This window comes from Zea mays, chromosome 7 (genome assembly GCF_902167145.1).
Source record: "Zea mays cultivar B73 chromosome 7, Zm-B73-REFERENCE-NAM-5.0, whole genome shotgun sequence".
Classification (NCBI taxonomy): Eukaryota; Viridiplantae; Streptophyta; class Magnoliopsida; order Poales; family Poaceae; genus Zea; species Zea mays.
In genome coordinates this window covers 182,446,847-182,464,531 of record NC_050102.1, presented here as the reverse complement: position 1 = coordinate 182,464,531, position 17,685 = coordinate 182,446,847, and the positions used below count along the sequence as shown (strand labels likewise).

The 17,685-nt window shown below is 48.2% G+C and overlaps 1 protein-coding gene across 1 annotated transcript; it reads right to left on the bottom strand.

Moving 5' to 3' along the window:
- Positions 1-938: 938 nt before the first annotated feature.
- Positions 939-14,495, bottom strand: LOC100193939 (uncharacterized). Its single transcript, NM_001359354.1, has 12 exons — positions 14,124-14,495; positions 13,864-13,977; positions 13,094-13,447; positions 12,266-12,582; positions 12,016-12,107; positions 11,606-11,933; positions 11,077-11,284; positions 4,738-4,852; positions 4,115-4,288; positions 2,755-3,430; positions 2,472-2,678; positions 939-2,337 (listed from the first exon to the last, which is right to left on the bottom strand). The coding sequence occupies exons 1-12, from the start codon at positions 14,360-14,362 to the stop codon at positions 1,247-1,249; spliced, it is 3,915 nt and encodes a 1,304-aa protein (NP_001346283.1). The 5' UTR covers positions 14,363-14,495; the 3' UTR covers positions 939-1,246.
- Between the last annotated feature and the right edge of the window lie 3,190 nt (positions 14,496-17,685).

The following is a 17,685-nucleotide window of genomic DNA, read 5'->3' as shown; positions in this document are numbered from 1 at the left end:
ACTGGTTTATAAAAAACAAGGTTGCTTCTAAACATGCCGGTTTTTATGCTCCTGATAAATTACACATTGCCCTTAATTAGTTTGTTCGAAAAAGTTAGAAACTGGTTCCAAATGTGCACACACAATTATTTTCTATAAACCAGTTTCTAGAAATTAGAGATAGAAACCAGTTTGCTTGGGTACCAAGTTCTGGTGCTAGTGTATGAATCAATTATATATATTGCTCATGGCTACAAAACCCGGCTCATCCTCCAGAACCAGAAGGGGCACGGCGTGGAAATTCTGAAGAGAGCACTTTCACCAACAAATGGCAGACCCACCGGAAGGAAGCACCAGGAGACCATTAACCACAAGTGTTTGGATCGAGCTTAGCTGTTGGGATTAGTTTCTTCGGTGTTTATAGCATGTGCCAGTGGCCTTGTGGTAGGAATTTATATTCTTCGGTAGCTGTTTCTATGAGCAGGTTTAGGCCCCGTTCGGTTACTAGGGATTGAAGCTCAGGATTGATTTCTAGCCGGATTACTTCTCTAATTTATATAGATTTCGATGAGTTGGAACGAATCCGGGTCTGTTCCGGTAGAAGCGAACAGGCCCTTAGGTGTATGAGGTTGTGCCACACTCTCTTGAGCCTTCGGTGCTCAGGTGTGCTGGTTCGTTGCACAGAGACTCGGGAAAATCATGGATCCAAGGTTTATGGAAAGATCATCACATCATCTATGCTGATATAACTTTGAGATGCTTGGCAAAACAGACATTGTTCAAAACCTGGTCCCATGTTTAACTAAATTAAAAATGTGGTAGCTCTGGTATCATTCTAGATTTGGGTTGCAAATGTGTGGACGATAAGAGTGAGATGCGAACCCAGAAGAGCAAAGTGCGGTTAACAAGTTGACGGACAAAAACGCGGGAATTATTTTCTCTCCTTTTACCGCAGATAGGAAACACGATGCATTGCAACAAAATATACAGAAAGTTCACTCTAGTAGGTTGCATGAACTTCCCACATGTTATACATGTTAGGGCTGAAGTACACCCTAGTAGGTTGCATGTTCTTCCGTATTGGATTCACGAAAACCCCGATGAGCTCGCCATACATGAGATAAACATCAGTTACCCGGGTAGCACAAGTGTAATTCTGGATCAAAAGGGTCATCCGGATTACTTCAGCTAGACCTCAGATCACCAACTACAAACCCTTAACGGCGGCTGCTATGTCAGGTGGGGGCAAAATGTCCAAACGGAAGGATTACAGAAAGGTCTCGACTACAACAGAGATTGCTTGTGGTCCTCCTCGTTCAAGAAGAGACAGAGCAAGGTCGTGTTCGTGCCAGCTCCGAAGTCCAGCTGCTATCTTCTTTAGCGTGTCCAGCTTTATGTCCCGCAACCATGACGGAACAAATTTCACCACCAGGAACATAAATTGCGACACATACGCTTTCCACGTACCCGGGTCACAGCCCAGAAGAATGTGTCCGTCCAACACACCAGCTATGAAATCCATGTGGGTTCTCACCACCCGTGGCCGCCTCGAGAGGAAGGACAATTTCATGACAGGAGAAGTCCTATCCGCTCCCCAAAGCAGGCTACCACAGTAGAAGAGCATGTTGGCCATGGCGTAACCTTGGAGTGTGCTAGAAACTGGCCCAGGGCCTTTCAAACTCTGATCTCTGGCTGATAGCAGCAGTGTTGGCAGTGTTTCCTCATACAACACCTGGACCACAAGTGGTCCACCTGCTATGCATAGGAGACCTCCACCAAGCAACGCGACCTGCTGCACCATGGATGCTGCACAAGATAGTGGTGTCCGCCCTGATTTCAACTGCGGAGGACCATTGAAACACCATCCGTTTGCAAGTTTGTGAGCCCACTCAATCACTTGCTTAAGGATCACTTCACTAACAAAGTAAGTGTCATGGAAAGTTCGACATGTTCTCAAGTAGATGAAACCAGGTGCCATTGGGAGCCTAAGACCTTGATTCGTGATTGAGTCCCCTAGTAAAGCCCCAACTCCACGGTTTGCAATTATATCAGAACCACTGGATGAAGACTGCAGAAAGGACGAGAAGCAACTTTGGATGAGCTGCGCAACTGCATCTTTGTCTCTGCCGAATGGAGAACGCATACAAGAGAGGACGATGAAGTCATGCCATCTTCGCACTTTCTGTGTCCACAATGCCCCAATAATGGGCATGCTTGGCCAGGAACTCCCCCCTGCACAGTTCTCTAGCGCCTGTCCAATGACCCCTTGAATGTACTCCAAACTCCTATCTAGCTTAAATGTAATCGTCAAGCTGACAAGTGCAGCCATAGGTAAAGGAAGCATTGGTGGCACACCACCTGAAAGAATATAATGTACACTTTACATGGCAATATAAGTGGAATAAAGGTATTTGGCACATTGATGACGAAGCCTGAAAATAAATATGACTAAGGTAACTAAGTTGTTGTACAAGAAAGGATGCAGGACATACGTGGATAGCAGCTGTTAATCTGAACACCAGCAGAGGCAAGAATTTCCTTTACTTCAGCTTCAATGGAATGAAGAGAAGCACCGGGACTAGGCCATTCAATTCCATTCATTGGGACAGGTTTCCAGATTCCTCGTGTAATTTCTGCTGAGAAGTAGCTCACAATTGCAGCAAGAGAAGCAGGCAAAAAGTCCACAAGATCCCTTAAGCCTGCAGTATGGCAGCACATTAGCAAATAAAAATGATGCTAAGAGGTACGCACATACAACATGGGGAATCAACTCACTTGTAGTCAAGTCTCGGCTGGAAAGCTGCCCATGAGCACATGCTGTCAGAACAGCTTCAAGAACAAAAGGAACAGCTTCTAAAAATTCCCAACCAGAAACAGCAGGCCTTTGGCAAGGATCATCTGATGCACTTACAGAGGAACCACTGACACTACTACTAGAAGTGGATGAAAGAGTACTTGACGATACCACACCTTTATTCATTTTTCGGCAAATCATATTCAAAATTTTGTTCGCAACTTGATGAACAGGGTTTTTGTTGCAAAGACCAGAAAGTGGAGAAGCAATGCAAGCTTGATTCTGGAAATACCAAGCCCTTAGCTTGGGAAAAGAATCAATATAAATCAGCTGAGCAGGAACCTCATTTACTGAGCCCATATCATTGCAAGAATCCCTATTAGAGGCAGATGAATTTGAGAACTCAATGTGATTATTGTGCATCAACAACAGATAGTCCAGAGTCAGTTCCAGCTTTACTGAGCCTCCACGACCAGCAAGACAATACTCTTGAGGAGGTCTATAAAACTTCCACAAACGAAGAAGACAAAGGAATGCACAAGAGAAGACTGTATAAACAGATATTTCACCAAGAATGGTAGACTTGTGATTAGGTGGCGGTGGTATTGACCCAAAAGCCTCACATATTGGCATTAACGCCACAGCAACATCTGGAACCTGTATCACATAAAGATTCTCTTAAATTCAGGAACAGCGATCAGTGCAGCAATGTTAAATAATTTTGTGCCCAATTAATAAAATGTTTTACATTTGTGACATAGAATATTAGAACACGCATAACACTACTACTACTTGCAGGATACCTAAATAAATGCTCTAAAGAAAAGAGAATTGGATACTGCACCTATTGGTCAATGAGGTTGGGCAGCCATCATATGTTAGTGAAGCAAGTGAAAGTTGTTACAGTCAGATACAGTTCCAACAACTTATACTAATAAACATGACAAGTTAACAAGGGGTTGCAAAACTATAGTAGAGGTCCTTCAAACTGTTGTTGTACTTGTACAGGAAACAACAGCATGCCTTATATATATATCTCTAAAAGACAAACTGAAAAAGAACACAGCACACAGCACAGTGAGAAACACAAAATTGCATGTGGATAACAATTGAAAGAAACAATGATCTATTGATGTTCTAAGTCTCTAACGATGTGATGAAAATTTTCACCTTGATTATAATGAAACAGATAAAACACATTTTTTGATGGACAAAGCAAAGCACACATCCAGTGGTGAGGATCTGTTCTGAATAGAAATATGCAAAAGCATTCATCTAGTTTAATATTCCAAAAACAGATTCACAAATAAACAGTGCAAGTTATATTGCAGTTATTATTACCATTCCATACAATGAAAGAATGTGGATGGCATCACCATAAGACACACCGAGTAAGATTTCGTTTAATGTAGACATATGAGCAAGGTAGTTGCTCATGCTCCCAGGAGTTGAAGTTGCAGAATCTGAGGGTAAAGAAGCTGATAATAGCTTGACCACCATACCGACCACATGTTCCTGACACAATGTGCATGAGCATATAGCCACACATGTTAAAAAGGCATACAACATTGAAATTTGTTTGTAAGGTTTTCTACAGTTTTTAGGTGACTAGCTGTGTCCCCAAAATGCTGGTATATGACAACATGTCAATTCCCTACGTCCATACATTTCTGACAATTTTTGGGACTATCCTCACGTGCATTAGACTAACAAATGATAGTGAACTTTCAGCTATGCTAATAGCTTAAGATTTGAATTTTCCTAAGCTCCATTAAAAACATTTCAAAGCAAATAATGGAAGTGGCCTTTTGGTGGGAATGAAAAAATATAAGCAAATGCACAACCCCAGTCAGATTGATTCGCCTTTTTGCAGAAGAAACAAAAAATCCAGACAGCTATATGTTGACAATATAGAATCTCTTCAGCCTTCATACAATAAGGTGTACAACTGTAAATTAAGATACCTGAATGTTCCAGCCACGAACAAGTGATGCACCACAAAGAATCTTTGCAGCAGCTGTTTTTTCTTCTTCTGAACCATTTAATGCTATACTGTATAATTTGTCCAATTCCGCAACACTGGAGAAAAATAAAGATTACAAACCGTTGCAGGATAATCATGATGCACGCAGTAGAAGAGAAAAATATATTGTATAGTTTGTCCAACTCCGAAACACTAAATTCTGAAGAAATAAACAGATTTCAATCAAGGCTAGAATATGGTGGTGTTAGCTAGAGATGACAATGGGGATCCGATCCTCGATTCCCCACTCGCAATTCCCCTATTAGAGAGGGCATGGATGCAAATGTTGCCCAACAGGAACCAAATGGGAGGAAATTGATTCCCTCGGGTCTAACAGGGGCAGGGACAATCTTCTTGTTAGAGTACCCATTTAGGGTTTTGGGGTTAGCCCCTTGAAATTACGATTATACCCCTGTGTAATGGGCCAAGCCCAACAACCTGCCTATAAATACAACTCCCAACCCTAGTTAGGGTGAGGGTTTCGCATTCCAATTTGGTACCAGAGCCTCTCTTTCCTTTCCCACTCCAGCCGCCATCTCCTGTGCACCTGTCCGCCGGCCACCCTTCCCCTCCCTCCCAGGCGGGCCTCCCACCTCTGCTGCTCTAGCCCGACCGCCGCCGCCCTCCCCCACCGGTGCCCTCTCGACCTGCGACCCCTACCCGTTGTCCAAGGTCGCGTCGCCGCCCAACGGATCCGCCACTGGCTGCCCCTGTGCGAGCTCTCCTCCGCGCACCTCCCGTCGCATGGATCTACGCTGCCAGCCTCCTCTACCTGTCCGGCCGCCCCCACCCCTGCCCTGCTCCTGCCCTGCCTAGGCGCCCCCCCCTGTTGTTGCGTCGTCGCCCATGCCGTCATGACCTCATCGGACCTGCGTCGCCCAGGCCGCCTTCTCTGCGCGGAGGCTGCTCCGATCCGCTCGGCGCCCCTGCAACGCCGGCGGCCTCCGCCAATCTGCTTGGGCTCCCCGCCGACGTGTGACCCTTCCCCGAGCAGCCCCACCCCCGTCGCAGCAGCCGTCACGACCTCCCTTTCTCGACGCACCCCGTCCCCTCGCCTGGACACCATGTCGTACCTCCTCGCCGGTTCCATGGCTTCACCCCCGTCACACATGAGCTTTGCCTCGCCCACTGCTCCTGGCTTCGCCCATCTCCATCAGGCTTGCTATGCATGCCCTCCTCCACAACGGCCAGCTTGTTCGGGGCAACTTCGTGGCCTTCAATCGTGCCATGAGCCTTGTCCTTCGTGACTGCGTCGAGCTTCACCCACATGCGGGCCGCCACGTTCCTGGACCGCTTGTCTTCCCCAGAGCTATGATCGCCTCCCTGGCGATTGAGCCCTCGTTGTCCCCCTCCTCTCCTAGTGGCCATGTCGGAGCGCCTGCCCTAACTCTTTCCGCACACCCCGTGGCTTCGCCACCCTCTCACTCACCCACCGATTGGGTGGTCGACTCCAGAGCCTCCATCCACACTACTCCTACCACCAGCTCGCTATCCCACTCCCATCCACCACACCCCTCACATCCTCCCTCTATCGTTGTGGGCAACGGTTCCACCCTCCCGGTCACCTCAGTAGGTGCATCGGTTCTTCCGAGACCATTCTACCTTAGCGACGTCCTTGTTGCTCCCGGTCTGACTCATCCCCTTCTCTCGGTTCGTCACTTCACTAGTGACAACCACTGTCCTATGGAGTCCGATCCCTAGGGGCTCACCATACGCCACCTTCCCATGCGTGTCGTGCTCGCTCGTTGTGACAGCTCCGGCCCCCTCTACTCTATTGACTTGCCCTCCCCTTCCCCACCAGTGTAGCCTCCCCCATGCTCTTGCTACTACCACCACCTCCACCGTTTTGCATCGTCGTCTCGGGCATCCTGGACCTAACATGATGTCCCAGCTTTCCAGCTGCTCAGATATCTCCTATACCCATGGCTCCTCTGATCGCCTCTGTCATGCTTGTCAGCTCAACCGTCACCCTCATCTTCCTTTCTCCACTTCCACGTCTAGGGCTGCTCATGCCTTTGATCTCGTCCATTGTGATCTCTGAACTTCTCCCGTCCTCAGCCTCTCTGGCTACAAATACTACCTGGGCATTCAGGACGACTTCTCTCATTTTCTTTGGACTTCCCCACTTCGGCTGAAGTCCGACACATTCACCACCATCACCCACTTCTTCGCCTGGGTCCCACCCAGTTCCGCTGACCGGTTCGTGCCCTGCAGTGTGACAATGGTCGCAAGTTCAACAACCACGCCTCTCGCTCCTTCCTCCTCACCCACGGCGTCTAATTGCGTCTATCGAGCCCCCACACCTCTCCCAGAACAGTCGAGCCGAACGCGTCATTCACACCACCACCAACATGATATGTTGCCTCCTCTTTCAGGTGTCTCTCCCTACCAGCAACTCGGCAGGCGGTGAGCCACACATCTCCTCAGCTGCCTCCCCTTGAAGGCGGTGAGCCACACCACTCCCCACTTCACCAATTATGGCATAGCCCCCTCCTACGACCACCTTCACGTGTTCGGTTGTGCCTGCTATCCCAACACTTCCGCCACCGCTCCCCATAAGTTATCTCCTCGCTCCACTCGCTGTCTCTTCCTCGGCTACTCCCCTGACCACAAGGGGTATCGTTGTCTTGACCTCGTCTCCTACTGCATACTCATCTCTCGTCACATTGTTTTCGACGAAGATGTGTTTCCACTTGTTGGCTCCTCCCTATCCACTGATCTCCCTCCTTAAGTCTGATCTGGTTCCCCCTCCACCCCAAGCGCCCCATCTTGCACCGTTGCCCGCGCCACGCGCGCCCTTGTCGACCCCGCATGCGCCACGCGCGGCCCGCTTAGCCGACCTCGCCCTCATCTACCACCGCCGCGGGCACGCCACTCCCTCGGCTCCCGCTGACCCAGGCCCGTCGACGAGCGTGGCTCGCTTAAACGATCCCACCGTCGTCTACCACCGCCGCGAGCAGACCACGCCCTTAGCTCCCGACACCCCAGCGACCCACACTGAGCCTCCTGTGTACCACCCGATCACCATCCACCACGACCCCGGGCACGTCCACCCGATGGTGACTCGCTGCGCAGCCACCGTTCTCCGCCCCGTCGACCGGCTGATCCTAGCGGCTGATACGACTGTCACTCCTCTGGACGCCTCTCTGGTCCACTCCTCTGTTCGCGCCGCCCTCGCCGACACCCACTGCGTTGTGCTATGGAGGAGTATGCGGCCCTTCTGGCCAACCACACCTGGGACCTAGTGCCGTGTCCCCCAGGCACCAACGTGGTCATCGACAAGTGGCTTTTTCGCCACAAGCTGACCTCGAATGGCCCCTCGACCGCTACAAGGCCCGTTGGGTCCTTCGGGTCTTCACCCAGCGCCCCGAAGTGGACTACGACAAGAACTTCATCCCCGTCGTCAAGTTCGCCACCGTTCGAGCCGTCCTCGCCCTCGCACTCTCCCGGGACTGGGCGGTCCATCAGCTCAACGTCAAGAATTCCTTCCTCCATGACACTCTGGCGGAGATTGTCTACTGCAGCCAGACCACCAGCTTCGTCAACACCGCCCACCAGATCTGGTATGTCGGCTGAATCGCTCCCTGTACGGCCTCAAGCAGGCGCCACGGGCTTGGTACAGTCGCTTCGCCTCCTACTTGGCCTCCATCGACTTCGTCGAGGCCAAGTCGGACACGTCTCTCTTCATCTACCGGCGCGGCGACGACACCGTCTACCTCCTGCTCTACGTCGATGACATTGTGCTCACGGCATCCACCGCCGACCTTCTACAGCGCACGATCGTCGCCCTTCAACATGAATTCACGATGAAGGACCTGGGCCCCTTCACCGCTTCCTCGGCATCACCGCAGAGCACCGGCCTTAGGGTCTCTTCCTCCACCAGCGCCATTACGCCATCAACATCCAGGAGCGGGTTGGCATGTCCGACTGCAAGCCCTGCTCCACACCTATCGACACTCAGACTCGGGCTAAACTTTCTAAGGACGATGGGCCCTCGGTCGCCGACGTCCTACCAGAGCCTAATCAGCGTCCTCTAGTACCTGACCTTCTCCAGGCCCGACGTCGCCTATGTCGTCCAGCATGTGTGCCTGCACAAGCACACCCCAAGGGAGCCCCATCTCACCGCTCTCAAGCGGATTCTGCGCTACCTCTGCGGCCCCCTCGACTACGGCCTTCTACTCCGACCCTCCCCGACGTCGGAGCTCGTGTTCTACACCGATGCTGACTAGGCTGGTTGTCCCGACACACGCCGGTCCACTTCGGTTACGCCGTGTTCCTGGGCGTCAGCCTCGTCTCCTGGGCCACCAAGCGCCAGCCTGTTGTCTCTCACTCCAGCGCTGAGGTCGAGTACCGCGTTGTGGCCAACGGCATGGCCGACGCCTCCTGGTTGCGCCATCTTCTCCAGGAGCTCCACAGCCCCCTCCAGCGTGCCGCCCTCGTCTACTGCGACAACGTCAGCGCGGTCTACCTCTCCACCAATCTCGTGCAGCATCAATGCACGAAACACATGGAGATCGACCTGCACTTCGTCCGCGAGCGTGTCGTCGCCGGTGACGTTCGGGTTCTCAACGTCCCCACCACGCTGCAGTTCGCCGACATCTTCACCAAGGGGCTGTCGTCGAGTGTTTTCGCCGAGTTTCGCTCCAGTCTCAACATCTGTACAGGATAGAGTTGAGACTGCGGGGGGTGTTAGAGTACCCAATTAGGGTTTTGGGGTTAGCCCCTTGTAATTACGATTATACCCCTGTGTAATGGGCCAGGCCCAACAATTTGTCTATAAATACAACTCCCAGCCCTAGTTAGGGTTAGGGTTTCCCATTCCAGCTCTTCTGTCCCTTCTCCCCGATTCCCCATGGGGCCTTGAGTATCTTGGTCCAATACTGTCATATGTGCCAGTTACTTAGGCCCAGCTGGCCAACACAGCAGCTAGACAAACACATATAAAATCTGTAACCCTAACCAGGCAGCCTTATCCAATCCAATCCACTCCGTGTCCACAACCACAGTCACTCCACCTCCATTGCCCGGCCACAGCCGCACAGACTACTGCAGCCACAGTGGCACCACTTCCTGTAGGCCATAGCAGCAATCCAGTTGCACTTGACCACAGATCCACTATCTTCATATCCACTCGTGCATCTGCAGCTGCTAGGCATTGAGGAAAACATGCATGGGTGTTAGTGTGTTACACTGCCGGCAGGGGCCAGGGCACCTGCCAAATATGCATGAGTGGAGATGGGGACAGAGTGGATCTGTGGATGAGTGGTGTCCCAGGAGTGGAATGTCATCTCTCTAACTCTAGCAGTGGAGAGCAAAAAAAGGTACAAACAAAAGAACAAGACATCAAACAAGGTTGGCTTAAATAAAGAATCAGGGTAGCTAGTAGTCCCAGAAGTCTAATTTAGATGGCATGTTATATGAATGCCTCTATTTTAGTTCTCATTTCAAAACTCGGACGGTGGGGGTAAGACTGACCCACAGTATTTCACTAAGAAGATCTCAGTACACTGAACAAGAAACCCGCCAAACCCTGGCCTCACCCGTAGAGCAGACCGTTACCTAGGCCAGCGACCACTGTCACAACCCCCAGATTGGGCTGCACCATTATCACATGCCAGGGTGCTCCCACATAGGGAGGCACGGCGAAGGGATTTTTTAACCCCAGCCCGAAATTCGCTCCCACGAGAAATTGAACCCAAAGACTAGAGGATTGCTACTGAGGCCACCTAATCAATTGAGCTAGAGAACCATTCACAGCTCTCATTTCAAAATTCTTCGCGAGAGCAATTATGTAATATAGAACACTAAAGCAGTAAACTATTAGTTTAAAATAAGTCTTAAGAACAAACTGGTCATGACAGGCCATTAGAATTTACTCCCTCCATCCAAAAGTTTAAATTGTCTAAGTCTCTTGCACAGAGACCAAGGAAGGACTAATATGAAACTGACGACGTGATGCCTGTTCAGTTTCCCAAGATGAAAACAAACAGACATGACACGTGCATGAAGAGGCTTACGTGAAAATAAACAGGACTGACGGAGGGAATAATATGAAGCTGATGGCACTTAACCAAGAAGCAGCTCTGCATTTATTCAGCCTAGAGTACGAGGTGTCCTGAGCACCTTTAACCGAGCAAAACAGGAGGGAGAGAGAGCTAAGACGGTCTAGAATTCTGGAAAATTAAATTTTGCTAAGACGATTTAGACTTTTGTAAAATTAAATTTTGCTAAGACAATTTAGACTTTTGGACAGAGCAGGAGTTGCAACCAATTTACACACCTTGAAGCAGGAGATGCGACCAGAGCATCAATAAGGGGTCCTGAAAGTCGAGACCCTTTCATAAAGTTTAACCAAGGGGATTCTTGGGGCAAAGCTGTATCTTTTAAAGTCCCAGATGGTACAACATAACCAGGCCATAAATAAGCAGATGTATCGATCAACTTTCTCGAGATACAGGCTTCAATAATAAGATGGAGCATGTTCCCAGCTGAAAAATGGTCAAGTAAAAGTAAGAAAAAATAATAGAACAATGAAGAGTTAAAATGCATTTATTATGAGCAACAGTATACTGAAGCAATAAGGACAAAAAAATGTTTCGAGAATAGCTAACAAACAATATGATAACAAGGATTGGTTATCATGGGGACTCAACTAGTGGAAGCCATGGAATGCCTTCAGAAATAAACAGATACTGAAATCCCGCACCCCGTCAAGAGGGAGTTAAAAATGCTAAAACCAAGGACTTATGTGCTTTCTTTATAATATGACAAGTATTAACTAATTGGTAGAATATGAAGAGTACATGTACCAGCTTTCATTGAAGAGTCAGTCTGGTCCATCATGCTAGAGTTGCCAACCCCAGCCTCATAGTTGGCCTTAAATATTGCCGCTTTTGAGGCTGCAGCATTAGCTGCATTCACCACTGATGAAGGTGGCACAAGAAGTCCTGAATACTGGATCAGATCCTGGAGAGACGATATAAGCCCTTGTCTTTGTGGAAGAATTTTGTTTCCTTCAGCTCCAAGCATATCGCTTTCTTCTTGAAGAATCGCAGCAACTGATAATGGTATAAGAGCTAACAACATGCATAACCTTGCATCTAGATGAGGAATTGGTCCTTCAAGAGGTTCTCTAGCCTAGTTGTAGCATTTTGCAAGTGAGAAAGCCACATGGATGTAAATACTATAAATCATAATTATCATAGGAAGGTCTATTTACCCGTTGTACAAGACGAAGGGCAGAAATCCAAAGAGCTTTAAATGTTTCCTGCCAGCTTGCTTCGTTAAGCACTTGCATTGTCTTGGTCATTTCTGAATAAAGGAACACACTATTTATTAATAAGATCATGTCACTCTTACAAGAACTGAATAATTTGATTGCGAACACACAGATCGCTTCTACGTAGTTGAACCAACATGTAAAGTTACCTTAGTCATCTAAAATGATGAGTTAGGGGGTAGTGGGGTACCTTTTATAATTCGGATAGCTGATATAACACTTAGATGCCTCCCATCAATTGCATTCTCCACATATATATCAAATATTATCCAGCAGGCAGGCCTCCCAGCTCCAGTAAGTTGGCCCAGAAGGGATCCACCAGATCCCATATTACCAAGAACACCAAGAATGTGTTTGTTATTCGGTTGATAGTCTGTTTTGCAAACTCTCCAGAAATTTATTAACAATTCATTAATTTTGTGTCCAGAAGGCAGTAGAGTCTCCAAGGACACCTTCTGTGCTTCAATAGAACTCAACCTCTGGCGTAGAGAACTGAACCTTTCAGGCCTAACCTAGAAAAAAATCCTTGTTAGCACAATTGTAATGCTGATAATTAGCAACAGAGAAATTACAAAACGAGCAAGGAAGTACGTCTTGAAAGTTTTACTGCAAGGTCGTGGCAATAAGGATGGAAGATTTAGGTAACAAAACCTACTAGTAAATTATTGATAGCTACCAGTTAAGTTGATTGCTATTCACATAACTTTTTGGAAATAGAAAAGGAGTAAATCTTAATCTATCAGGGAAAAAGTTATCAAAATATCTTTCCTTTGAACAATATATTACAGTACAAAATTTTCTGCTTAAGCCTATTACTGTGTATATATATGGCAGAAAAGCGGTAAAGAATATTTTTTTCATTGAATGGTACCCAACATGTTTCCAAAGTGCGATGCTGAGTGCATGACAACAAGGGAACGACTTTCACCCTTAGTTGTAACTGGTAGAAGTTAAATTTATTATCTATCCATAGGGTAATACATAGACAAACTCATGAAAAGGGTATGAGAAAACATACATGTTCAGGAATATCAAGCGCAGAAATGATTGAATCTTTCTATCAGCAGTCATCATATGCAACACGTCCAAAGCGATGAGAGTGTTCTTCCGACGTAACTGTTCGCGATGCTCATTTTGGTTCTCAGTAGATCCCATTTTAACGTCTAAGTCCATAGGCTGTGGCCCATCGATGGCATTGACACTCTCTTGCCCCTCTACCATCGCAGATGGAAAGCCACAATCCTCAAATATACTATCAATCAGTTTACTGACAACAGCCAACACAAACATAATGACAACATGTCCAAACTCTGTTCCAGAAAATCCATAAACCTTTGATAGTTGCAAAGCTTCAGCAATGGACTTCCCTATCCTGGGAAGTACAGTAGTCACTTATGAACAACTTCTAAAGTGTACTGCAGTTTACCGGTGATTAATATGCTATGGCTACACTAAAAAGGTGAAATCAGGAAACTTGGAGAGGAAAAACGGCAACAAAAAAAAGTTCAGGAACGACCCATATCATAGAGTGTCGCCATTAAATCCCAATCTTAAACATGTAAATTAGAGAGAGAGTACGGAATATTGGAATTGAGTGGTGCAATTCAAGGTTCAAACGTTCAGCTTGCAGGGAATGCTTCTACCTTCGAACTATGACACGAAATCTATACAATGTTGTGCACAATACATATTTCGAACGACGGATTATATCTAAACAGTAGGAAAATGTTCACACAGGACACCAGATGTTATGACTAAATCACACCTAGTGGTAGCACAAGACCTTACTTGTCACGATTAGGCCCAGCCTCCATCGACAGTAAGGACGACGTGACATGACACTTGAGGAGTTCCAGGTACAGGCGGTACGCCTCAGGCTGCGCTCGCCGCTGCGGCAGCACCCTGTGTGACAAAACCACCGCGAGATGAGAAATTCACACCCCCACAGAGAAGTGAGCGGAGAGCACACAGACGGGCACCAATTTCAGCACGCCCCCACCCCCTCCGGCGGTGGGGTGGGGGCGGGGGACGAGCGCTGGCGCACGCACCTAGGGGTGAGGAGTGCGAGAACGTGGAGCGGGCAGAGGAGGCGGGACACGACGGCCTGGCCCAGGAGCTTCCAGAGCGAGGGCGAGTTGTGCGCGAAGCATAGGTTGGAGACGAGGATCCTGGCAAGGTCGGCGCTGGAGAGGGTCCCCGCGCCCTCCACGGCGACGATGCGGGATAGCTCCACCACCTGCAGAAGCGGCGGGTCCCCGCGCGCCTCCGACGCCTTCACCGCCGCCATCACCCGCCGCTCCAGGTCGGCGGGCACCAGACCCGCTGCATCCACCGCGGTCGCCACGGTGGCGTCCTCGCCGAGGGTTTGGGTTTGGATTTTGCGTGCGGGCGCCTCTAGTTTTCTTTCTTTCTCTTTGTTTGTCCCGTTTGTCTGGCCTGCAACGGCTGGGTTCGTGTGAAAAATGAGAGGGGGGAGGGGACAGTGCGAGAGAGATCTGGACCGTTGGATCCCTCCCGTCGCCTTCGGTCGCGATCGTGGGAGACCGGTTGACTTTGGGCTGATGGGCGGCACTCACTTAGAGGTGGGCCCCGCATCACACGATGAACTCTACAAGGTCATGGGCCTGTTTGTTTCGGCTTCTGGCAGCTTCTGGCCACCAAAAGCTGCTGCGGACTGCCAAACGCTCAACTTTTTAGCCAGCTTCTATAAAATTCGTTGGGACAAAAATCATCCAAAATCAACATAAACACATAATCGGTTGAGTCGTTGTAATAGTAGGAATCCGTCACTTTCTAGATCCTGAGCCCTATGAACAACTTTATCTTACTCCACACGTAATCGTAATGATACTCAGATTCTCCCCACAGCCAGATTCTCCACACAGCCAGATTTTCAGAAAAGCTGATCAGAAAAAAGCTGAACCAAACAGGCCCCATGTTGGTTTCAACCCAATCCATATAGATTGAGGTCTTGTTTGAGTATTTTAGTATTCATCCTAATCCACATATGTTGACGTGGATTAGAGTAAATACTAGAGTACTCAAATAAGGTCTAAAGGGGATTGAGTGGGTTTAATCTCTAATAAGTTAAAATCTCTTTCAGTTCATATCAATCCTCACCAATCCATATAGATTGAAAATAACCAAACAAACTCTAATATGAAATAAGGGTATTTATGATTGTACCTCTCTCTGACCTTACAATTGTGATTCTATTCCTTGCTTTTCAACTTTGTGATTTTACCTCTCTGTTTTGGAAACAAAACTCTGTCATATCTTTGTGTCGTTACGTTAGTTGTTAGTTGACAGTGTTAAATTTGATTTGAAAAGACAAAAAAATGTCATGTAATTTATTGTGATTTTACCATGCTGGGTTGTGCCATGCAGAATAGAAAGAGGGTAGTACATATCTTTCACATAGTTGAATAATGAAGGATAAAATCATAATTACAAGACCAATGAAAGATATAGTCATCCCTATAAAAATATGGCCAATCACGAATATGTCACTAAACTTTATAAAATTAGATAGCTCATTTATTTATATATCATGGAGTGGCATATAAATGAAATAGCTATATATTTTTATAAAAGTTTAGTGACATATTTATAGTTAATCGTATGAAATATGACTCTGTAGGCTGTCGTCTCGATCCTAATGTTGTGTCCAACGGGTCTCGTATATGGTCGTGCAAAATGTTGTTTTGCATTACAAATTATATTATTGATATGGTGGACTTTGAAATAGGATATGGGTTGTGTAAGGTTATTGAAGTTGGCCTAAAAATAGTATTGACGGGAAAAGATCCTCGAACCCCTCGGGCCCACTAGCAGAAGAAGGACAAGGCAAAGGTTCGCCCCGGAAGGACCCGCTCCCGATTAGTCCTGAGACACCGAGCCCGAGGTCGGGCGAGGCAGAGCCAAAAGGATGGTCGAGCGGGTCGAGATGAAGCCACTCGAGTGGATTCCATGCCTGACCCAATACTGATCCGTCGTAAGTGACCGGCCCCATTACCTACACCTCACACCGAGCCACAAAGGAAAAGTCAGTCCACCTTCCACTCATGACCTATGGGCCCTAGGTCTGTGGCCCACTCATGACCTATCGAGCCTAGGCCTAAGTGCACTGGCCACCTACAGGACCCACAACACGATGAGTCGCGTCGAGAACCAGGCTACAACGGCCAGGGGTTGGCGTGGCACAGAGACAGTAACGATGGTGTCGGAGTTCTTCACCATCCACTCCACCCGCCAGAGAGAGCATGTCACACACGGTTCCAGGGGGTAGAACCGAGCGCATACCATATGTGTGTCAGGATCTATTTCCACACATATGTTGACGTCACAAGTGTAGTATATCAAAAGACAATGCAATAAAGGCGTAAAGAGAGTATAAAACTTTATTACATCATCTGAAACATTGTGTCTTAAACCAGTATCATATCAAAGTAAAGCAGAAATAAACAAATGGGCAATCTTCCACAGGAAGTTGACCGGCGCATCGTTAGACTTAGAATTCCTCGTCGATAAATTCTCCATCAAAGTCTCCAGCATCACCCTCTGATCAAAATATTAGCAAGGGTGAGCTCACTTATGGTCGGGGCTCAGCAAGTGGGGGAAAAATTAATGCAGGTATAACTGAGAGCACCTAGAGGGGGGAGGGTGAATAGGTGATCCTATAAAAACTCAACTTATAGCCACGAAAACTTGTTAGAGGTTAGCACAATAATTGCCAAGTGGCTAAAGAGAAGATCTTGCACAATACGACAATCACAGAGAATTCAACACAGAGGAGACACGGTGATTTATCCCGTGGTTCGGCCAAGTACAAAACTTGCCTACTCCACGTTGTGGCGTCCCAACGGACGAGGGTTGCAATCAACCCCTCTCAAGCGGTCCAAAGACCCACTTGAATACCACAGAATTTTGCCTTGCTTATCTTTATCCCACTTGCGAGGAATCTCCACAAATTGGAGTCTCTCGCCCTTACACTTAAGATTCACAAAGAAGCACGGAGTAAGGGAGGGAAGCAACACACACAAATCCACAGTGAAACGCGCACACACACAGCCAAGATTCGAGCTCAAAGACTATCTCACAGTTTCTCACAAGAACAGAGCTCGAATCACTTAGAATCACAAACGGATGCGCAAAGATTGAGTGTGGATGATCAAGAATGCTCAAGAGTTGCTGGGGTGGCTCCTCCATGCGCCTAGGGGTCCCTTTTATAGCCCCAAGGCAGCTAGGAGCCGTTGAGAGCAAATCTGGAAGGCTGATCTTGCCTTCTGTCGTCGGGCGCACCGGACAGTCCGGTGCACACCGGACACTGTCCGGTGCCCGATTTCCTTCCTTAAACAGCGCAGTTGACCGTTGCCCGCCAGAGAGCCGTTGGCGCACCGGACATGTCCGGTGCACACCGGACAGTCCGGTGCTCCTTCCCGACCGTTGGCTCGGCCACGTGTCCCGCGCAGATCGCGCGGCCGACCGTTGGCCCGGCCGACCGTTGGCTCACCGGACAGTCCGGTGCACACCGGACAGTCCGGTGAATTTTAGCCGTACGCCGTCGGCGAATTCCCGAGAGCAGCCTCTTCGGCTGGGGCAGTCTGGCGC